Raw genomic sequence first — 21,802 nt, 5'->3', positions numbered from 1 at the left:
TCATGCCAAGTGTTGGTGAGGATGTGACTTCCACAGCTGGAATTCCCATACAATGACAATAGGAATATAAAATGATACAACCTCTTTGGAGAGTAGTTTGGCACTTAGAAAGAGACATAGACACCCCCCCCCCCATGACCTGGGTGCTCCAATCCTTGGTATTTAGTCAAGAAAAATAAAAGCATATGTCCATACCAAGACTTTTATACAAATATTCATGGCAACGTTGTTTGTAAGAGGCTAAAAGTGGAAACAATCCAAATTCTATCCACATGTAAATGAATTAAAATATTGTGTTGTATCTTTATACTAGACTACTACTTGTCAGTTAAAAGGAATGAACTACTGATATATACTACAGTAGGGATGAATCTAAAAATAATACAGAGTGAAAGAAGCCAGACAAAAAAAAATTTCATACTATGGAATTCCATTTATATGAAATTCTGGAAAATTCAAGCTAATCTATGGTAACAGAAAGGAGATCAGAGGTTGCTTGGCATGCGGTTGTGGGGTGAGTAGGAGGGAGGGATTACCAAGGGGCATGTGGAAACTTTTAGGGGTGAATAAGTTCACTATCTTGACTATGATGATGGTTTTACAAACAGATTTGTAGTTACATCAAAACTTACCAAATTATACACTCTAAATTATGTTCAACTTACTGTATATTAATTATACTGAATAAACTATTTGAAAAAAGGGTAGGGAGAAAAAAACCCTAGGAAGTAGGGCAGGGAACGTTCTTAAACTCTCTTTAATCTTTTTATTCCCCTTTGTCCCTTAAAATTGTTCTTATTCGATTTTTTTTTCCCCTTTCTTTTAAAAGACTAGGGCCTGGGGCACCTGACTGGCTCAGACGAAAGAGCATGCAACTCTTTTTTTTTTTTTTTTAAGATTTATTTATTTATTTGAGAGAGAAAAAGAGAGCACGAGCATGTGAGCAGGGGGAAGGCAGAAAGAGAGGGAGAGAATCTCAAGCAGACTGTTAAGAGCATGCAGCTCTCAATCTCGGGGTCATGAGTTTGAGCCCCATGTTGGGTGTAGAGATAGCTTCAAATAAAAAAGAAAAGGAAAGAAAAGACTAGGGGCTATATTAAGGGAAATCAAAAACACATAATGACTAATCCTGATGAAATTGTCATAAAATTCTCACCTTACATGTGGCTATATAAATTGGTATAGCACCTTTGAAAAACCAAATGGCAATGCATACCAAGAACCATTTAAATATATCCTTTATATATGTTTATATCCTTTAATCCACTAGTTCCATTTCCAGAAATGTATACTAAAGAAATAATATTTTTTTTAAAGATTTTATTTGACAGAGAGGGAGGGAGAGAGCACAAGCAGGGGGAGTGGCAGGCAGAGGGAGAGGGAGAAGCAGGCTTCCCGCTGAGAAGGGAGCCTGAAGTGGGACTCGTTCCCAGGACCCTGGGATCATAACCTGAGCCAAAGGCAGATGCTGAGCCACCCAGGCACCCAAAAAATAATATTTTAAAAGTGAAACACTTAGATAAAAAGAAACAGTGAAAAGCTTAGTGTAGTATTTTATTTTATTTCATTTTTTCAAAGATTCATTTATGTATTTATGTATTTATTTATTTGAGAGTGAGCATGCACATGCACATGAGCAGGGGGAGGGGCAGAGGGAGAAAGAGAGAGAGAATCCCAAGCAGACCACTGCTGAGCGTTGAGCCTGACACAGGGCTCAATCTCACAACCCTGAGATCATGATCAGAGCCAAAATCAGGAGTGTGATGCTTAACTGACTGAGCCACCCAGATGTCCCTTAGTGAAGTATTTTAAATGGCAAGAGGGCCAAAAAAAAAAAAAAAACCCTAAAATGTATAACAGCCAGGGAATGATTAGAACATATTTTTTAGTGCCACCAAAGGAAAGCAAATCAATTGCATCTAGTACCATAAGAAGTGCTTATGATATATTATTTTCAAAATCAGAATATAAAATGATTTCTGCTCGATTAATGCAATTAGTTAACTATGTTCACAGATGGGAAAGGTTCTAGAGAAATGAAAATGGTTTATTTGTTAGGATGCCAGGATTTAGGGTGAATTTTCACTTACAGTTCTACTTGTATTGCTATGACTTCTTTAATAAGTAATAAAATAATAAAGACAGATGAAAACAAACCAGTGAAAGTGTCTTAATATGTAGTTCTCATAGCTACGATACTGAGATTTTAATCAGATTACAAGGTACAAAGATGGTTGAACACATATATTTACCTTCCTCCAAGAGTTCACTCAAATGACAAAATTTTTTAAAGACATAAACTTAAAAGGACAAAGACACTGGAGAGGCAGAAAATAAAATTTAGAGAGATTTAAAACACATGAAGAAAGCTGAATCAAAAGGTGCAGGATGAGAAAGCTGAGAAGCAACCTGATTTCCATTGTAGGACACCCCAAAAGAGCATAAGTTGCCCAGCTCCCAGAACCTGGGCAGCCAACATGAGAGAGGACTCTTCTCTGGGGGATCTGGATTAGCCCATGAGAAAACCTAAAGATAACCATATAGAGAAGATGGGGCAGCAGGTCACACAATGCCCACAGAGCTTACAATGAACACTTTGGACTTCACTCTTATATATGAGCACACTGTCAAGGATCATCAGTCATTTGGGGAAAAAACATCCAAATGCTAGAACAGAAAGTGAAGGAGAGAGGAAGAATCAAAGAAATAATTCAAGAAAACTTTTCCAAAGAGAAGAATATGAGTTTCTGGATTGAAAAGGCCCACTGAGCATCTAGCACAATGGATGAAAATAGAATCTCAATATGGCACATAATTCTAAAGATTTTAGGGCACAAAGAAGAAATTTCACAAGCATCCATAAAGAAGAAAAAATTGCTTGTGTGCAAATAATATTTCTCATTTGCTCTACCCTTATTTCAAATGCTCAGGAGCACATTGGACAGGACTGCTCTAAGTACCTCTGATCCTGATTTATAGTAAGACTTGCCTTTTATGAAATTATATATCATACACACTTTCCTGTTGGCCTCCTTTGCCTGATTACATTTTGTTTTGTTGTTTTGTTGTGAAATGAATACATACTTTCTTTTCAAGGTGTGCATGTATCAACATCATTGTCTTTATTTTGTTTTACAGTTGTTTTTTCAGCAATGATATTTGAGACTATTACAAATCAAGATCTGCCTGTGATCAAGTGTGTTTTAATCAATCATAAGAACAATGATTCATCACTGGGGATATCATCATCGTATCCCATGGTAAAGTAATATTAAAATTCTAACTTTAGCTATTTTCTCTAGAGGCCATATTTTGTAAGCTATCAAAGCATACCATGGCTATGTGGGTTTTTCTTTTTGTGTATTTAAAAATATTATGTACTCACATGCACTCCATTTCATCCAGAGTCATGTTCTGTCCCGGTTTGGACTCAGGAAAGACACAGATACTCAGCATGAAAAAGTAACAGGAATTTCCCTTTGTAACAGGAATTACCCTTTCTCCTTAAAGAGAATCCAGGCTTCTCCCTCAAACCCGAGTCCCTAATTTCCAACTGCCTCCTGGATCTAGATAAAAATAGGTTTTCCATTTGCTCATTAAAAACCACCTATATAATTTATTTCATTTATATTTCCCCAAACCTGCTCCTGTACTTGTATTAATTGATTTGTGCTTATGGGCCTGTCCAGTTCCCAAGCTTGGAAGGTCAGCATTATTTTGGACTACTTCCTCTCTCTACCTTCACATTTGGTCAGTTACCAAGTCTTGTCAATTTCCTTTCTTTGATAATTCTCATATAATCACCTTATATTCTCTGGTCTCACAGCCACTTCCTTCATTAACTCCCCCATAATCACAATAATATCATAAATGGCTTCTTCCTTCTACAGTTCATCTCCGATAGGGCTGCCAGACTGTTCTTTCTGAAGCATGGCTACATCCTTTACCACCTGCCTTAGAACCTTCAGTGACTTCCCATTAAACTGACGTGCAAATTGCTCCATCGTCTGACTCTGGCTCCTTCAGGTTCCAAATTTGTTTTTCATTACCCTTCTCCTTCATGCAATTCATCTATCAGCTTAGGTATTTACTCAAAGGAAGGAAGCTTAAATAATAGAGAACAGAAAATATTAGAAATATATAACAAAAAGTGAACATAAAGTAGCCAATTCCATGAACATTTCCAGGTAAGGATTCATACCAATATATATAGTCAGTCTGTTTTCTTCTACATAGATAGAATACATAAACACATAACATACATTACACGATGCCCTGGGGACTTCACTCCCCACCCCCTTAAGATCAGAGATATTAAAAATATTCTCAAACTTAAAGTGTGAAATAGGTTTCTGTAACATTCCACATGAATGGAAAACTCCTGATTTAACACATGATTTTTTTTTTTTATGCCAGAAGCAGGGCTGGTTTTAATTTTTTAACAGATACTGGCATCAAATAATTAAGATATTTTGCATACACAATATTTCAGCGTGGACCAAAAATGTTGATATTATTTGCTATGCTGTTTTAAACTTTCGGTGTCTTTTCAACTTAAGAAAATAGCTGCACACATTTAAGTGTTTCCTTTAAAACACAATCTTTGAAAAAAGCTGATAATTGGTCTTGGTTCCTAGTATTAAGTCTTGTGTTTTTTTTTTTTCATGTAGTATGTTATATTCTTAGGCAATATTTAGGATTGTAGCTCTCAAACAACATTAAACAGATAATCCTACAAATCCTAGATGAAGCAAAGATAAGCAGTCTGCACAATGTGCTTTCACCTTCCTGAAGTTGAAGCTGCTCCTTTGGGGCATTTTCCCACCTTAGTGGAAAGTGTATTGTTAGGGAAGCAGTGCTCTTTAAAAAAATGGTTTTGATTTCTTCCACAGTTCGCATTGCTCAGATGAGACATCTTTCTGAGACTCTTACAGTTCAGGAGTGGTTTGTGGTTTTGTTTGTTTGTTTTTTTGTTTTGTTTTTAAGATTTTATTTGTTTATTTGACGGAGAGAGACACAGCGAGAGAGGGAACACAAGCAGGGGGAGTGGGAGAGGGAGAAGCAGGCTTCCCGCCGAGCAAGGAGCCCAATGCTGGGCTCCGTCCCAGGACCCGGGATTATGACCTGAGCCGAAGGCAGATGCTTAATGACTGAGCCACCCAGGCGCCCCCAGGAGTGTTTTGAATAACCAACCATTCTGGTAGACAAAACTTGCCAATGTAACTCTAATAAATAAGCAACTACATCCTTAGCTGTATTACCGATACAACCTGGAACCAAAATAAGATGATTTTACTGTTCCTACAATCCACTTAATTGTTTAAAATCTGAATGTTTTCACCATTTATCATTTCTGTTTGAAGAAGAATGTGGTGTAGGCTGGGTTTCTCCACTGCAAAGTTACTCTTTTTTTTCTTTGTAATTAGCAAGTATTTGGGGGAAGATGCAAATATCCCGTTTCTCCTCTAATTTTCACCTGCTGATTTTAGCACCCATTGGGGGATCTTGCCTACAACAGTTATTACTGTGATGTTTGCCTAATGGTGATTTTCTTTTTACCTTATTCCCTCTACATGCCTAAATTGGAGTTGTGTGAGGAAGAGCTATCTCTTCTCTGCATTTTATTTATTTATATCAGTATGGACTCAGAGATATTTATTTTATTCTATGACTTATAACCCAAGACTATCAGTTTTATTTTGTTGCTCAGATTTGTCCAGCTTTGGCCATTGGGAGCTACTTCATGATGACTTCTGTGTCCTTTCAACTTGTGCCCAGTTTTCTCAAGCACTTCCTTACTTCCCGGTGCTACAATATAGTTCAGGTTCATCTTGCATTTTTCCTTACTATAGCCCTGGAATTAGCCACTTCTCCAAAGAAGCACTGGTTTTTTGGAGGATAGTATATAGAAACCATGGTCTGAGAGCTGGGTTTGCTCATTGCTATTGGGATGTCATTGCCTCTGGGCCCTCTGGAAATGTATGTATGTATACTACCCTCCCCCCCAACACACACAACACTTTTATCTATCATCTCTACATCTACCTACTTACCTATCTTATATCACCAAAAATTCATGCTGATAACTCTCATCTCAATTCAGCATCAAAGGGTTTATTCTACCTTTTCCTCTTTCCGTATTTGTACTTCTCTCTCTGATAGTAAGAAACCTGGTTCTCATTATCTATAATAATTGACTTACGTAAACCTGGTATATACCTAAACTAATTTCAGAATTGCTAACCCACATTCCAGTGAGAAACAGATTTACTAACTAGAATACAGTCTTTGTGTACAATTCTTTTTGTCTTTAATCTTACAGTATCCGATGTAGTATTTTTCAGTTACTTATTTTAGTTCTTTTCTTTCTCACCTCCTTCACCGTGGTTACGTTATTGATCTGTAATAGATATTAAATTTTTTTTGGTATTCCATTTTGAGTTCCCCCAAAATTCTGGTTGGTTTTAATTGTTTATTTTTCTGAGTATGTGAAACATGATTATGGTCCTAAAATCCAAAGGCATATAAAAAGATACACTCAAGGGGCGCCTGGGTGGCTCAGTCGTTAAGCGCCTGCCTTCGGCTCAAGTCATGGTCCCAGGGTCGTGGGATCGAGCCCCGCATTGGGCTCCCTGCTCCGCGGGAAGCATGCTTCTCCCTCCCCCACTCCCCCTGCTTGTGTTCCCTCTCTCGCTGTGTCTCTCTCTATCAAATAAATAAAATCTTTAAAAAAAAAAGATACACTCAAAGAAGTATTACTCCCTCTTCATATCTATAACCAAGTTTCCATCCTTTTCCCACTTACCTCTTGTACGTAGCCAATCCCTTCAGTTTTTCCTTTTTTTTTTTTAGAGAGAGAGTACATGCAGGTGGCGGGGGGAGGGGTAGAGGGAGAGAGAGAATCCCAATCAGGGGATTCTCCATGCTCATTGTGGAGCATGACAAGGAGCTTGATCCCATGACCCTGAGATCATGACCTAAACAGAAATCAACAGCTGGATGCTTAACTGACTCAGCCACCCAGGTGCCCCCACTTTAGAATTTTTTTTTATCTATTCCTAGATTTCTTGTGCACAAATGAGCAGATACGTGTGTATTTTCTCAGTCCCCTTCTTTCTTACATGAGGTGTAGTATACATGAAAGTATATACTTTTTTCACTTTTCTTCACCTAACAGTATATCCAGGAGATCACTCCAAATCAGGTCATGGAGAGTGTCCTCATACTTCTTTATGGCTGCATAGTATTCCATTATATGGAAGTACCATGGTTTATTCAACCACTCTTCTGTGTATGAGCATTTAGGTGGTTTCTAGTATTTTGCAATTACTTGTTTATAGGTATAGTCTTATATGTGTGGTCCTTGAAGTGGGATTGCCGGCTCAAAGGATGAGTGCACACGTAGTTTCATTACCTATTACCAAATGTTCCTCCAGAAGGATCACGCTGGCTTGCATTCCTCCAGAAATGTATGAGAATAGCTGTTTCTTCACAGCTATTATTCACACAATGTGTTGTCATACTTAAAATTTTGGGCAGGTTGATAGATGAGAAGTGATATCTCAGTGTTGTTTTAATTTACGTCTTATAATTATAACTGAGTTTGAACATTTTATTTGTATCTTCAAGGGCTATTCTTTATATCTTTCTTGGGTTAATTGTCTATTCCTTTCTTTTCCCCATTTTTCTACTGTGTTTTGGTCCTGCGTCCCTCATTGTTCTTTATATATTGGGGGTATTTTATTGGTAATATATGTTGCAAGTATTTTCTTCTAGTATGTCAGATTTTTTTATTTTGTTTTGTTTTGTTTTTACTTTATTCTGTGCCTATATTTTAAGATCAAGCTCAATTTCTGGACTTCACTTAAGCCTCCCACCACCACTATCCCAGCTTGGAAGTTACTTCTCCCTCCTCTGAAGTTCCAGGGCACTTAAATTTACCTTTCAAAGTAGTTGGTATCTTTTTATCATATTTCACCTGGTGTTTTAGCTATTCCTTCCTACTAGACGTGAAACCCTTTAAGGACAAGATCAATGTCTTTTCTTCCTAGTCCCATAGTGCCAATAGATGGTCTAGCACTTATCAGATATTGAAAAAATGAGCTTATCCGTTACTTGCTGAATAAATGGACAAGTAAAACCAGAAGTATGGCTTATGATCAGTAGCAGAAGACCTACCCTGCTCTTCACCTGAGGAAGCTTGTGGGTATGTGTTTGTGTGTATGCATGCACATGTGTGTAGGCATACTATGCTATGTGTTTGGAGGGTAGGAGGTGAAGGGTCCAGAGACAGAAGTTGCTGCCACACCCTCCTTTCAGCATATCTCAGTTACTTAAAGCAGGCAAGAAGTGTGGTGGTGGCAATGAGCCTATGGGGTATCTGCCCAGAAAATATTTAGGTTTTTAAATTCCCTCTAACATGGATACCAATTTACTATTACTATGTAGACTCTTTTTTTAATTATTTATTAAAGATTTTATTTATTTATTTGACAGAGAGACACAGTGAGAGAGGGAACATAAGCAGGGGGAGTGGGAGAGGGAGAAGCAGGCTTCCTGCTGAGCAGGGAGCCCGATACAGGGTTCGATCCCAGGATCCTGGGACCATGACCCGAGCCGAAGGCAGACACTTAACTACTAAGCCACCCAGGCACCCCTACTATGTAGATTCTTATCTACATACCAATAATCACAAAAACAGTCACCTTTGTAGAATGAATTTTATGACTATTGTTTGTATATTAGTTTGTTAGAGCTGCTGCACCAGAGTATCACAGCCTGGGTTATAAAGAACAAATTTATTGTCTCATAGTTCTAGAAGCTAGAAGTCTGAAATCGAGATGTCATCAGGGTTGGTTCTTTCTGAAGGCTGTGAGGGAGGGATCTGTTCTGGGCCTCTCTCCTTGGCTCATAGAGGTTCATCTTCATATTCACATGGCTCTCTTCCTGGTGCATGTCTTCTTCAAACTTCCTCTTCTTATACGAAACCACCCCAACAGCCTCATTTTAACTTGATTACCTGTGGAAAGGCCTCATGTCTAAATAAGGTCACATTCTGAGGTAGTAGGGGTTGGGAGTCAACATATGAATTTCAAGGGACACAATTCAACCCATAACAGTATGTAAAACATATTAGAAATGAAGCCTACAGTTATCTATCTTTTTTTTAAAGATTTCATTTATTTGAGAGAGAGAGAACACAAGCATGGGGAGAGGCAGAGGGAGAAGCAGACTCCCCACTGAGTAGGGAGCCCGACATGGGGCTTGATTCCCAGGACCCTGAGATCATGAGCTGAACTGAAGGCAAGTGCTTAACCAACTCAGCCACCCAGGTGCTCCTATGTCTTCTCTAGAGAATTGTAGATAATAGGATTTTCAGTCAGTAATGTGTTCTCCAGTGTTGAGGGCAGTATGTCAACACGAATCTATTTGATAAAGGTCCCAGCTAAGAAGAGGATGTAAAAACATGCACTAGTAGTGAATTCACCTTATTTCCACACAGGCGTCAGAACCCCCAGAAGACCTCGGGTGCGCCTTGAAGCCTGAGAGCACAGAGGGAGTCTATGGAGCAGCAGCTGTGGAAGTGGACATGTTGGCATCCATCACACTGCAAGTACTGGTCAACACCCCAGGGAACATTTCCTGTCTCTGGGTCTTTAAACACAGCTCCCTGAATTGCCAGCCACACTTTGATTTACAAAACAGGTAAGTGGGGGGCGGGAGGGGGAAGGGGGAGCACCCACAAGGATTTTGGGAGGAAAACTTCCTTGCATTGAATGTAGTTCATATGGAGTTTCTTTCCAAATGTCTATCCATAGCCATCGTAACTCTTATCTCCAGTGAAATAATGAACTAAAAATATAGTTAGGGCATGAATACATGGCATTATGTATTTATCAAACCTATAGTATGTATAACACAGAAAGTGAACTCTAGTGTAAACTATGAACTTGAGTTAGTACCAGTGTTGGTTCACCAATGGTAACAAATATACCACACCTAGGCAAGATGTTAATAATAGGGAAAATTGTGTGTGTGTGTGTTGGGGGGGAACATATGTGGGATCGCTCTGTACTTTCCACTCAATTTTTCCATAAATCTAAAATTACTCTGAAAAATAAAGCCTATGAACTTAAAAAATTACATATAGATGTAGTTAGGGCCTAAGAAGGCAGTGAATGGCTGGAAAAATGTAAAACAAACAGTGAAAGAATATTTGGGATTTTTGCAGTGTCTTGTTTTTTTAATTGGATCTTGTCTTAAAGATAAAAAGTTAGAAAATGTCCATTACTTTCTACTTCAAGTAGCCAGAAGCTTCTTTCTGGGAAATGCCGGGGGAAAGAACATTTGGTTTTAATCTCTTTTGTTTCACAACACGATGAGCAGAATTGCCGGTGACATCCACGAAGTGTTTTAGTAAGAAATTGATCTAGGTATGAGGAACATGGATCTCATGATCCAGAAAAATATCTTAGCCGAGAATTGTGATGGAACGGCCGTCTGTAACTCTGTGCTGATTGCTGCCCCCTGCTGTCTCGGTCCCTCTTGCTGAGACCAGATAGGGGCAGGAAGAAAGAGGCACAAGTCATTCAAATGCCCACTCGATAATTCTAAGACTACTTTTCTCTCCAGTTCTTGGGGGTGTTCTGGTGCCCCAGGGTGTAGAAGAGGTTCTGTCTTTCCAAGACCAGTGCAGTAAGTGGTACCCAAATGGCCTACAGGGGGTATCCTGCCTGACTGAGGTATGGGGGGGACATCTCTGTGACTGACCTGTACCAAATTGTTTGCATTTGTTTCTTTCAGGTCAAACAAACTCATAAGTAATTTTTAGGACAGTGGCTATAATTCTGAAGTTTGGTTCTAAATCTTGGAACACATTCATTTTCCTTTCCTCTTTTGAGACTGTATTACTCACTTCTGTTTTTTGGTTATTTGTACCTTAGGGTTAAACCAAAGCACTCTTCTATTAAAAATTTTGGCTTAAAGTAATGTTCTGGTAATCTTATTAAAATTTTATGCCACAACAGTTCTCCCTGGATTGAGACCAAAAAGCAAATGTAGGGTTCTTGTCATTCCATGAGAGGTTGCCTTCTTTGATTTAGGACCGACGGTCCCATTTGTTAGTCCACGTTATAGGTCTTATGTGGATTAGTTAACTTAGTACCAAAACTATTTAGCAGCTTGTCCACGGTAGAGAATTACAGAAATTTAGCTCGGGACTCATGGCCAGAAAGCTTGAACACCTAGGCTTTGATCACTGTCTTCCAGTTGTGTATGATATGCATTAAGTGTTCACAAATGATACCAGGAGAACAAATGGTTCAGAGAAAGAAAGCACATCACCAGAATATCTGCAGGCACAAATCAAATACATATCCTATTAACGTATTGTCAGTAGGAACGCTAGCACAAGTATTCTCGAACCAAGCAGCTTAGAGCTCTGCGGCAGGGCAGGGCAGGGCAGGGCGGGGCGTCTCTCATATAATGTGCACTTGGATTGCCCGCAGACCTTGTTCAAATGCTGATCCTTGATTCAGTGGGTCTGGGCAGGGCCTGAGAGTCTGCATATCAGTCAACAGTCAGCTTAGGCTAACACTTGGAGAAATGCTACACTCTTGAGTAATGAGCATCTAAAGGTCAGGAAGTGTAAATTCACACCCAACATTACTCAACAAACTATTAGAGAATATTGTAAGCTTTAATGAGAACAGGTATCACCGAACACATCGAAGTTGTTTCTTGGAAAAAGATTGCTCCCAGCCAAATTTATCTCTATCAGGTATCTAAAAAGTTAAAGGCCAAACACTGAGCCATCTTTCTCCTTACATATATGTGATTTTCTCCTTCACATAGGATAATGCCTTGTGTTAGATTTTGCTTGAATTCTTTCATCTACAGAGAGAGTCACACAAAACAGAATGTTCCTTATCTCTGTATATCTTGCTCATACAGTCGTCTGGGTCCGCAAGTGGGGAACTGAGACTGATGGCCAGGTGACTGAGCAACATAACTATGGAGGTGCTTGTCATTGAGGGGAACGGTCCGTTACTACTGGTGGGAGTGTACCCCCAAGCCTGGTGGGAGTGTACCCCCATGTTGGGATGGGAGATCCACCCCCCCAGAGGCCCGAGAAGCATGAGGTGAAGGTGCTGGAATGGAGGTCACTCACTCTGAAGGGAGGGCTTGGATTAAGTCAGAGTCAAACTAACCAGGCTCCGGCAGAGTGGGAAGCTGCTAGCCCCCTGTGCCACAGTCAGAGATGGAATGTGGGGCCCCCCTGAGCCGCCCGCTGACTCAGGATGAAATTTTATGTTTTAGTTTCACACGTTTTCCAAAATAACCAGTTCTCTTTCTTGTTTTTTTTCAGAGGAGTTGTTTCCATGGTCATTTTGAAAATGACAGAAACCCAAGCTGGAGAATACCTACTTTTCATTCAGAGTGAAGCTACTAATTACACAATATTGTTTACAGTGAGTATAAGAAGTAAGTGCACCTTGCTACTCAGTATTCCATTTTACCAGCTGCTGAGGACACAATATTCAGGTTTCCCTCAATATGTAGTTGAATGGATTGAATTCACTTCAACCATCCATATAACCCATTGACACTCTCTGGCATAACCCGTGGACTCTCAGAATGAGCACTCTTGAAAACCCAGGACACTCTCTGTTCAGCCCTCCCCAACCCCCATTTTTTCAGTGACATGACTGACAGGGAAGAAATGGAAAACATTTTGACCTTGACCTTGGAGTTAGAAGTCCTGGGTTCTTATTCTGGATCTGTTCCCACCACCTTTGGCAGGTCGCTTAATCTCTCTGAACCTCAAATTTCCTATCTGTAAAATGGGGATAAAAATACATACCTCACGGGATTGTAAGATCTTCGCACCATCCACTAGAGCTCGCTGAGATTTGAAAATGTCCATGTCTGCTCTAACAAGGTGGTCGCTAGCCACATGTTGCTATTGAACACTTGCATGTGGCCAGTGTGACTGAGGACCACAGTGTTAACTTTATTCATGTTAAGAAGTTAAAAATTAGGGGCGCCTGGGTGGCTCAGGCGTTAGGCATCTGCCTTCGGCTCAGGTCATGATCCCAGGGTCCTGGGATCGAGCCCCGCATCAGGCTCCCTGCTTGGCGGGAAGCCTGCTTCTCCCTCTCCCACTCCCCCTGCTTGTGTTCCTTCTCTCGCTGCGTCTCTCTCTGTCAAATAAATAAATAAAATCTTTAAAAAAAAAAGGAAGTTAAAAATTAAACTTAAATAACCACATGGAGCTCGTGGATACTTGATTTATATGAATGCTAGATCACTACGCAAACTGCCAGGAACAACGCAAATGTTCTTATCCATGGAGGCAACTGTGCCGTTGGCAGAATCGCCACATGCATGTGCCCTCTGGCTTCTTGTTTCCTCCCAGTTTTGCACAGTCCTAGCAATTGCCCAGACTCAGCACGGTATACGCTGAACACTTCACCTCACATGACACGCAGGGACTAGAGGTAGGTGCCTTCATATACATCCTACTGCCTTTAAAGACCAAGGCAGTGCTCCCAAAACTCTGGTTTATGCCATTTTATTTTATTTTAATTTATCTATTTTTTTTACATTTTATTTATTTATTTGAGAAAGAGAGAGAGAGCACAAGCAGGGGGAGTGGCAGGCAGAGGGAGAGGGAGAAGCAGGGTCCCTGCTGAGCAGGGAGCCTGATGTGGGGCTCAATCCCAGGACCCCAGGATCATGACCTGAGCCAAAGGCAGATGCTTAACCAACTGAGCCACCCAGGCACCCCTATGCCATTTTAAATTAGTTTTCTGGCCACACCTGAGTACTAGGCCACCTCTTCCTTGTCAGCGACTTGAAGGCACAAAGCCAGGGCATGGTGCATGAGCGTCCAGCCCACGGAGGTGCCCTGGCTCAGGGATAGCCATGGACGGTGTTCTGCACGTACCATCTTTGCTGAGGGGGATGCCGCACGTACCATCACGTTGCCTCACAGCAATCTTACCTTCACGCGGGTGGGAAAACGGACACACTGGGTGGGTACCACAAGAGGCCAGGTCTACGCGGTCTGCACCACACTGCACTGGGCTTGTGGTCGTGTTGCTAACAGACAGAGCACCTGTGGCCATTTAGATTCCCAGAAGTATCATCTTAACTGGGGCCGGGCTGGGGTGGTAGGTTTCTAAAATCGGCCTGTAAGGCAAAAAATCTGGTAAAGTCAAACTTTGTCAAAATTTCTGAAAAGCCCTTCAGTTTACTCTGAAATTTATAGGACCAGAGGCCTAGAAGCTCAAAAATCAAGAGGTACCATTTGTTTCTCTTTGATTTTGATCTTGTTCCCTGTCCCCTCCTCAGTACCTGACCCCACTCTGTGGGTCAGCGAGTCTGTGTGCTTCAGGTCGGAAGGGAATCAGAGATTCCTTGCTTGCTCTCTTTCTTTTTTTCAGATAAGTGGTGTCTGTTGTCGTCTCTATTATATGTAAGGTATCTTCTTTTCACATAAGATTTATAGTGTAAAAATATGACAACAACTATTCAAGTAAATTGTAACGTGCTTTTAGCATTCTGGGTGGTGAGGTTAAAAAAAAAAATCAGGTGTGGGAGTCTTGGCAACACTCAATGTGAAAAAGAGGAAAGGGTTTACTAGCAAACCACAGGTTTAGCAGTAACCAGCAGTTAAGGCCTGGTTGCTAAAAAAAAAAAAAAAAAAAAAAAGCTGAACCTTGGCAGCATTCATGAGAATGGAATGTCTAGGTTCAGGAAATGAATGGATGATTATTCTTCTCAGACGGATATTGACAAAACAGAGCAACCAGATAGTAAAGAACTTGGAATTTCTTAAATTCAAACAGCTGAAGGACTTGAGAATGTTTAGCATAGAGAAGGAAATATTTTGAAGGGAGGAGACTGATGGCAGTGTATTGTAATGTATTTTTCTGGCATATGAGTCAAGGAACCTGGCCTAACTAGTTAAAATACCTTGGATGGGGGTCGTCCCTGGATGGCTCAGTTGGTTAGGTGACTGACTCTTGGTTTCAGCGTGGGTCATGATCTCGGGATCTTGGGCTGCACTCCGCTCAGAGTCTGCTTGTCCCTCTCCCTCACCCGACTTGTGCTCTCTCCATCTCTCTCTTCCCCCCCTCCAATAGATAAATAAATAAAATCTTTAAAAAATAATATTAAAAATAAAATACTTTGGACAGTAATTATCTCCCTGACCTTTGTTTCTGATTTTCAATATCTGAAAGATTTTCATGTGGAAATAAAGCTACACTTAAAAAAAATGCTCTAGAGGGTAGAATTGGGACCAATGGTCAGAAATTGCAGGAAAGAATAAAAACCACCACATAATGAGAAAAGATATTTGCAATTCACTTAATCAACAAAGGATTAATAATCATAATAGGAGATAAGAGCTTCTATAAATCAATAAGAAAAAAACAGAAAAATGAACAAAAGACAAGTGGGCATTTCACTTTCAGAACATGAAAACTAAATGGTCAACAAATATGTTAAATAATAACTGAGAAAACCAAGTTAAGACCACACTGAGAGGGGAGCTTGGGGGGCTCAGTCGGTTAAGCGTCTGCCTTTGGCTCAGGTCATGATCCCGGGGTCCTGGGATGGAGCCCTGCATCGGGTTCCCTGCTCAGCGGGGAGCCTGCTTCTCCCTCTCCCACTCCCCCTGCTTGTGTTCCTTCTCTCGCTGTGTCTCTTTCTGTCAAATAAATAAATAAAATCTTAAAAAAAAGACCACTGAGATACTATTTTATACCCACTAGATTGTTGAAAATTAAGAAGTCTTGTATACTTGGTGAGTATACAGAGCAACAGGAAATCTCATGTCCTGCTGCATAAGTTAAATTAGCACAACCCCTTTGGAAAGCAGATTATCATTATGTGTAAGGCAGAATGTGCTCATATCATACAAACCAGCAGTTCCCCTCCTAGGTGTATTATTAAAGAAACTTACACACCTACCTCAGTAGAAATGTACAGAATGTTCATAGCACCATTGTTGTTAAATACAACAGACTGGTAACAAGCTAAATGTCCACTGCAAGAAAATGGAGTAATAGATGGTAATATATTCACTGATGGAACACTATGTAGCGGTAAAAAAATGAATGTAGTATATAGCTACATGCAAAACCATGGATGAATCAACCACATAAGGTTGGATGAGAAAATGAAGTTATGGAAGACTACGTATTGAGGGATACCATATTTTGAAGATCAGAAACAAACAAAGCAAACCAATATATTGTTTGGGGACACACATCTATGTAGTGAAAATATTTTTAAAAGCACAGGAATGATAAACACAAAATTCACGTTAAAGTTTACCTAGGGTTGAGATGGTAGGAGCATAAAAGTAGATTTGAAGATATTAATATTCCAGGTACTAAGTTGGAAATGGGTCTGTAGGCATTTGCGTTTATATTGTGCTTCAAAATTTACACTTCATATATTTTGTGTGCATATAAATATATATATATATATGTATGTATTACATAATATTTTTAAACAAAATGTATTGTAAGGCCAGAGATTGGAATTTAGAACAGGGAAAATTTCTTTTAAAGGAAAAGGTTTCTTGAAAAATGGAATGATCTACCCTGGGAGGTAGTGAACTCCTGTCGCTAGAGGGGTCCACGCAGAAGTAGAAAGTTTGTATGTTAAGCATTGTGGGGAGCAGAGGATGGGGGGAGGGGAGAGGTATGATGGTCCAAAAAGAATGGGAAGCCAAACTGAACCTCTCAATTCTGTTCCAATTCTAACTCTATCCTACTGTATTTCTGTGTTTTTAACTCAGTATATTTCTCCCTAGTTCTAGATAAAGTCATGGGAAGAAAGTTGGGTCTTCAATATATGGGCTTTAAACTTTATGTGATTTCTAGTTTTCTTTTTCTTATGCAAACCACTATTTGTATTTTTACATGACCTCACTCCACTTAACTTTAGTTGTCTGTAGGTTTAGGAAATACCCCAAGAAATTAGCTAAGAGGACAAATGCTAAAGTTGGCATTTCAGCCAGAGTTGAATTTAATCTATTGGAAAGGAGGGGATGTATTATTGTATACATTTGGAGGGGAGCAGAAAATGCTGCTATGGTATAAAACATGTAACTTTCCTTAATGACGTAGAATTCTTTTTTTGAGGGGGCTGCTAAGACAATTAGTTTTAAAATATGAAAATGTTACTAATTTATGATGCTCTAGATACACTGCTTTACACATTAAGGAGACCTTACTTTAGAAAAATGGAAAATCAGGATGCCCTGGTCTGCATATCTGAGAGCGTTCCAGAACCGACCGTGGAATGGGTGTTCTGCGATTCACAGAGTGAAAGGTATGACGTGTTATAGAGGTAATTGCTATTATAGCTTTACTTTTTGGTCTTTTTCTAATATAGCTGACATCATGCTGTATGCATCAATTGGCTCATCAGAAGAATGGGAATGGGAAAAGAACTTACCTTATGCTGTAGTGATGAAATGAATGGATACATGTGAGGCTCATCAAATGGCTGGCGCCTGGCAGATAATACCACATAAATGTTTACTTTTGTTTTTCACACATGCCATAGCTAAGTTCTCACAAAGTGAGAATTCATGCAGTTTGAACTAATAAAAATTTACTAAAGAACTTAATGAAAAATGGGACTAAGAAGGAGAAAAAGTAGTAAAAAGTTAGGTTACCAAATGATACGAATGTGATCACAAATTTTAGAGGAAAAAGAAGAGATTACCTGTAGATACATATGTAACCTGTGCATGGGGCGGGGGGGGGGGGAAGATGGGCAATCTACACCCCAAAATAATAATAGTTGTTATCTCAGGGTGGTAGGAATATGGACAATTCAAAATTCTTTTCTTTGGGTTTTTTTTTTTTTTGTATTTTCCGAAATTTCTACAAGAACCCAATTATTGTTGTCTTACAATAAGAAAAAAATACCCTGAAGGAACGATATGTCAACAAATAAAAGAATGCATTTGACTAAAGTGGTAAGGGGGAGAGAAGGCTCCAAAAGCCTGCTTTCGGAAAGGCCGCGGTTAGGGTTAAAACTCTCAGGGAGGAATCCAAGTCTGTCTTGTGCTGAGAGGGGGGTGTGAGGGCGTGGGGATAGGGATGAGGAGGTGAGGGGGGGCGAGGGAGGTTGCGGGGGCCTGGGGGTAGGGGGCTGAGCGGGTGGGGGCGCGGGTGGCGGTCGTGAGGGGGTGGAGTGGGGGCAGGAGGGTGGGCGGCGTGGCGGTGGGGATGAAGAGCTGAGGGTGGGGGGCTGAGGAGGGATGAGGGTCTGAGGAAGCGTGGGAGGGTGGACGGGTGGTGGTGAGGGGTATCGTGTGGGGTCCCGAGACCCGCCGACTTCCCTCCTGAGTCACGCCTCGCCTCTTCCCCGGGAGCTCTGCGGACGGTTGACTTCGGCAACTTTCTTCTCTCTTCCTTTCCCTCGAAGTCCTCTTCTGGGCTTGAAAGAAGATACCCAACTTTGTTAGGTCGTATTGAAACCTAATGGTGCTTTTCCTTTTCTCCCGCCTTTTTTCCCTCTTTCTGTCTTCTTTCTCCATTCTTTCTCTCGCTAAACAACAACAACAACAAAAGAGGTCACCAAAGCCCCCCAAATTTAAACTTACATAAAAATTTATGTAATTTGGGGTTCCTGGCTGGCTCAGTCGGGAGAGTGTGGGATTCTGGATCTCCTATGGTGAGTTCGAGCCCCACATTGAGGGTAGAGCTCACCAAAAAAAAAAAAAAAAAAGAAGAAAAAAGTATGTAATTCTGTCCAGTGTTATTCTAGTTTCTTTCTTTCTTTTCTTTTTTTTTTTAGTGTTACTCTAATTGGTTGAGATAATGACTAACTAGAAATCTTAGTAGATTTGGGTTTATTTACGTTTTGACCCGTTCCTTTCTCTTAACCAGCTCTAGAACCTTTCACTTTGTTTTTCTCCTTCACTTTCATTTGTAATTTTAAAAGGTGTTTGGTCAGAAGGCTCTTTTTTTTCTAATTGCAGCTGTAAAGGGGAGAGTCCAGTTGTTGTTACAAAGGAGGAAAGTGTACTTCATGAACTGTTTGGAACAGATATAAGGTGCTGCGCAAGAAACGAGCTGGGCAGGGAGTGTACCAAGCTGTTCACAATAGGTAGGACCACGAGGCGGGGTTCTTCTCTTTCCAGTGACTATTCCTTAGGAAAAACCGAGGTGGACAGTGACTGCTTAGGTCATCATTCACCTTCAGAGCTGCCATAGTTCTTTTTTTTTTTAATTTTTTATTGTTATGTTAATCACCATACATTACATCATTAGTTTTGGATGTAGTGTTCCATGATTCATTGTTTGCGTATAACACCCAGTGCTCCACGCAGAGCGTGCCCTCTTTAATACCCGTCACCAGGCTAACCCATCCCCCCATCCCCCTCCCCGCTAGAACCCTCAGTTTGTTTTTCAGAGTCCATCGTCTCTCATGGTTTGTCTCCCCCTCCGATTTCCGCCCCTTCATTCTTCCCCTCCTGCTATCTTCTTCTTTTTTTTTTCTTAACATATATTGCATTATTTGTTTCAGAGATACAGATCTGTGATTCAACAGTCTTGCACAATTCACAGCGCTCCCATAGTTCTTTATGCCACTTAGAATATTTGGGATTCAGAACTGCTGATTTCTTTATGAAAGGGTAGACAGTCTCTAAAGGATTCTTCTATCCAAGCAGCTCGTAACATTTGAGATGACAGTAAAATCTTTGGTCTTCAGAATGTTCAGCATGTATTTTGCATTGAGGGAAAAAAATAAATCACCTTGTTTTCTCACTCGGGATGTTTTCCTCCTTCCAGATCTAAATCAAACGCCTCAGACCACACTGCCACAGTTGTTTCTGAAAGTAGGTGAACCCTTATGGATAAGGTGCAAAGCTGTTCATGTAAACCATGGATTCGGACTCAGCTGGGAGCTAGAAAATAAAGCCCTGGAGGAGGTAAGATGACAAGTTTGCATTCTGAAACTGCAGACACAACGACCGAATAGTATGGGTTGAAGTCATTAAATTCAAACTTTGTTTTATTAAAACCTAGGGCAGCTACTTTGAGATGAGTACCTATTCCACAAACAGAACTATGATACGGATTCTGTTTGCTTTTGTATCATCAGTGGGAAGAAACGACACTGGCTATTACACTTGCTCCTCTTCAGAACATCCCAGTAAATCAGCTTTGGTTACCATCATAGGTAATGCAGGCTGCTCATGCAATCTCTATTGATCCTTTTAGTTGCTTTAGTGTGGAGTGTGAGGTGTGTACTGCAAATTCGGATATCAGTTTACGTTCGTGTCAAAAAGCTGAGAACGAAACTGACATAGAATAGTTTTATAAAAAGTAGAAGCTGCCTGCACCCTTCCTTTTCCACTTAAACCGTGCTCGCTTGAATGCCACTGTCTTTGCACTGTCATTATAATGTAACCATCTGTTTGTGAATGTTTGTCTGCCAATAGACTCTAAGTTTCTGAAGGACGGGAATAATCCCTTCTATCTTTGTGGTCCCAGAACCTGGCAGAGAGCCTGACACAAAATAGGCACCTAATCAACACTTGTTCTGAGAACCGAGGGTTATGAGCAATGACAGAGAGAAGGGACAAGCACTTAGATGCACGGAAATTGGGTGGGCTGTGTAGGATTGGAAAATAACCATGCTTCGGTAATCTCAGATCAGGTGGCAGCCTCCAGCCATACTGAAAATGCTAGGAAATGAGGTGATTCACATACCAAACTAATAAGGAAGTGCTTCATAAAGAAACCTGTTGAATACTGCTGGCTAGATTGTTTTATTTGTGCCCGAGATGATTTTATGTGGGACGTGTCACTCACCAAGAGGGCTGTTTTCACTCAACAGAGGGCTTCCAAATTCTGCCAGTCAGTCCCCCCTCATGTACATGCTTGGCTGGGCTGGGGGAACCCTTCGATCTCTTGAAATTGTCCACAAAATCTGGAGGTTGATTTATATACATTTCTTTGGGAGGGGAGTCAATTATTCATATCCAATTCTTAGAGGAATCTTGACTGTAGAAGGTGAGGAACCCAGGCTTATAACTGGGGATAGGACTCCTGTATTTCTTGTCGGACTATCAATTCTGACCTGCGGCGTGCCCACATCTGAGTTTTCTTATGTCAAACTGATGAACAAAAATTTATTGTATCTTTTCAATGTATGTCCATATGGATCCCATCTAATTTATAAATGTACTTTTTTTTTAACAGAAAAGGGATTTATAAATGCTTCCAAATCAAGTGAAGATTATGAGATTGACCAGTATGAAGAGTTTTGTTTTTCTGTCAGGTTTAAAGCATACCCACAAATCAGATGTACATGGACCTTCTCTCAAAAATCGTTTCCTTGTGAGCAAAGTGGCCTTGATGATGGGTACAGGTGAGCCAACAAAGAGCTCAGGGGCTCGCCTGGCTTAGTGCAACCCTCCTTCTTGCCCCCAGAAGAGCAGTTTTGTATTACAAGTTTATATATTATTGAGTTGACGTTGAAGATGAGACAAGAAAAAGCAGAGATGAGGCCATCGTACTAGTCTTATAATCAGTTTAGATGGTGTAACCTACTGCACAAAAAAACAAAGAATCCTATTAGTTTGAGTATGGTTCCGTGGCATTTTCTGAGTCACTAGATTGTTACTTCCTATTTGAGAGTACTGTGCTTTAGTATACTGAATCTCCCTCAGCACATATGCAGATGATTGAGGAAGTAAAACCCCTTTAAAAACAGCAAAACATTACTTATAAGTGTATTGATTTAACTTTTCAAAATT

General features: G+C 40.3%; 1 protein-coding gene across 2 annotated transcripts in view; it reads left to right on the top strand.

Annotated features, from left to right (window-relative positions):
* Positions 1-21,802, top strand: part of FLT3 (fms related receptor tyrosine kinase 3) — a 72,111-nt gene that overhangs the window by 18,963 nt on the left and 31,346 nt on the right. For both annotated transcript variants that reach the window (XM_028107766.2, XM_028107773.1), the window contains exons 2-9: positions 3,139-3,260; positions 9,503-9,705; positions 12,368-12,483; positions 17,223-17,352; positions 19,016-19,143; positions 19,830-19,969; positions 20,067-20,220; positions 21,246-21,414. In XM_028107766.2, coding sequence (XP_027963567.1) covers positions 3,139-3,260; positions 9,503-9,705; positions 12,368-12,483; positions 17,223-17,352; positions 19,016-19,143; positions 19,830-19,969; positions 20,067-20,220; positions 21,246-21,414 — 1,162 coding nt within the window. The remainder of the gene's footprint in view (positions 1-3,138; positions 3,261-9,502; positions 9,706-12,367; positions 12,484-17,222; positions 17,353-19,015; positions 19,144-19,829; positions 19,970-20,066; positions 20,221-21,245; positions 21,415-21,802) is intronic.

The sequence above is a fragment of the Eumetopias jubatus genome, unplaced genomic scaffold (assembly GCF_037043125.1).
Source record: "Eumetopias jubatus isolate StellerSeaLion01/CBP00866 unplaced genomic scaffold, mEumJub1_p1.0 scaffold_3, whole genome shotgun sequence".
Taxonomy (NCBI): domain Eukaryota; kingdom Metazoa; phylum Chordata; class Mammalia; order Carnivora; family Otariidae; genus Eumetopias; species Eumetopias jubatus.
This window is presented reverse-complemented; position numbering and strand designations above follow the sequence as displayed.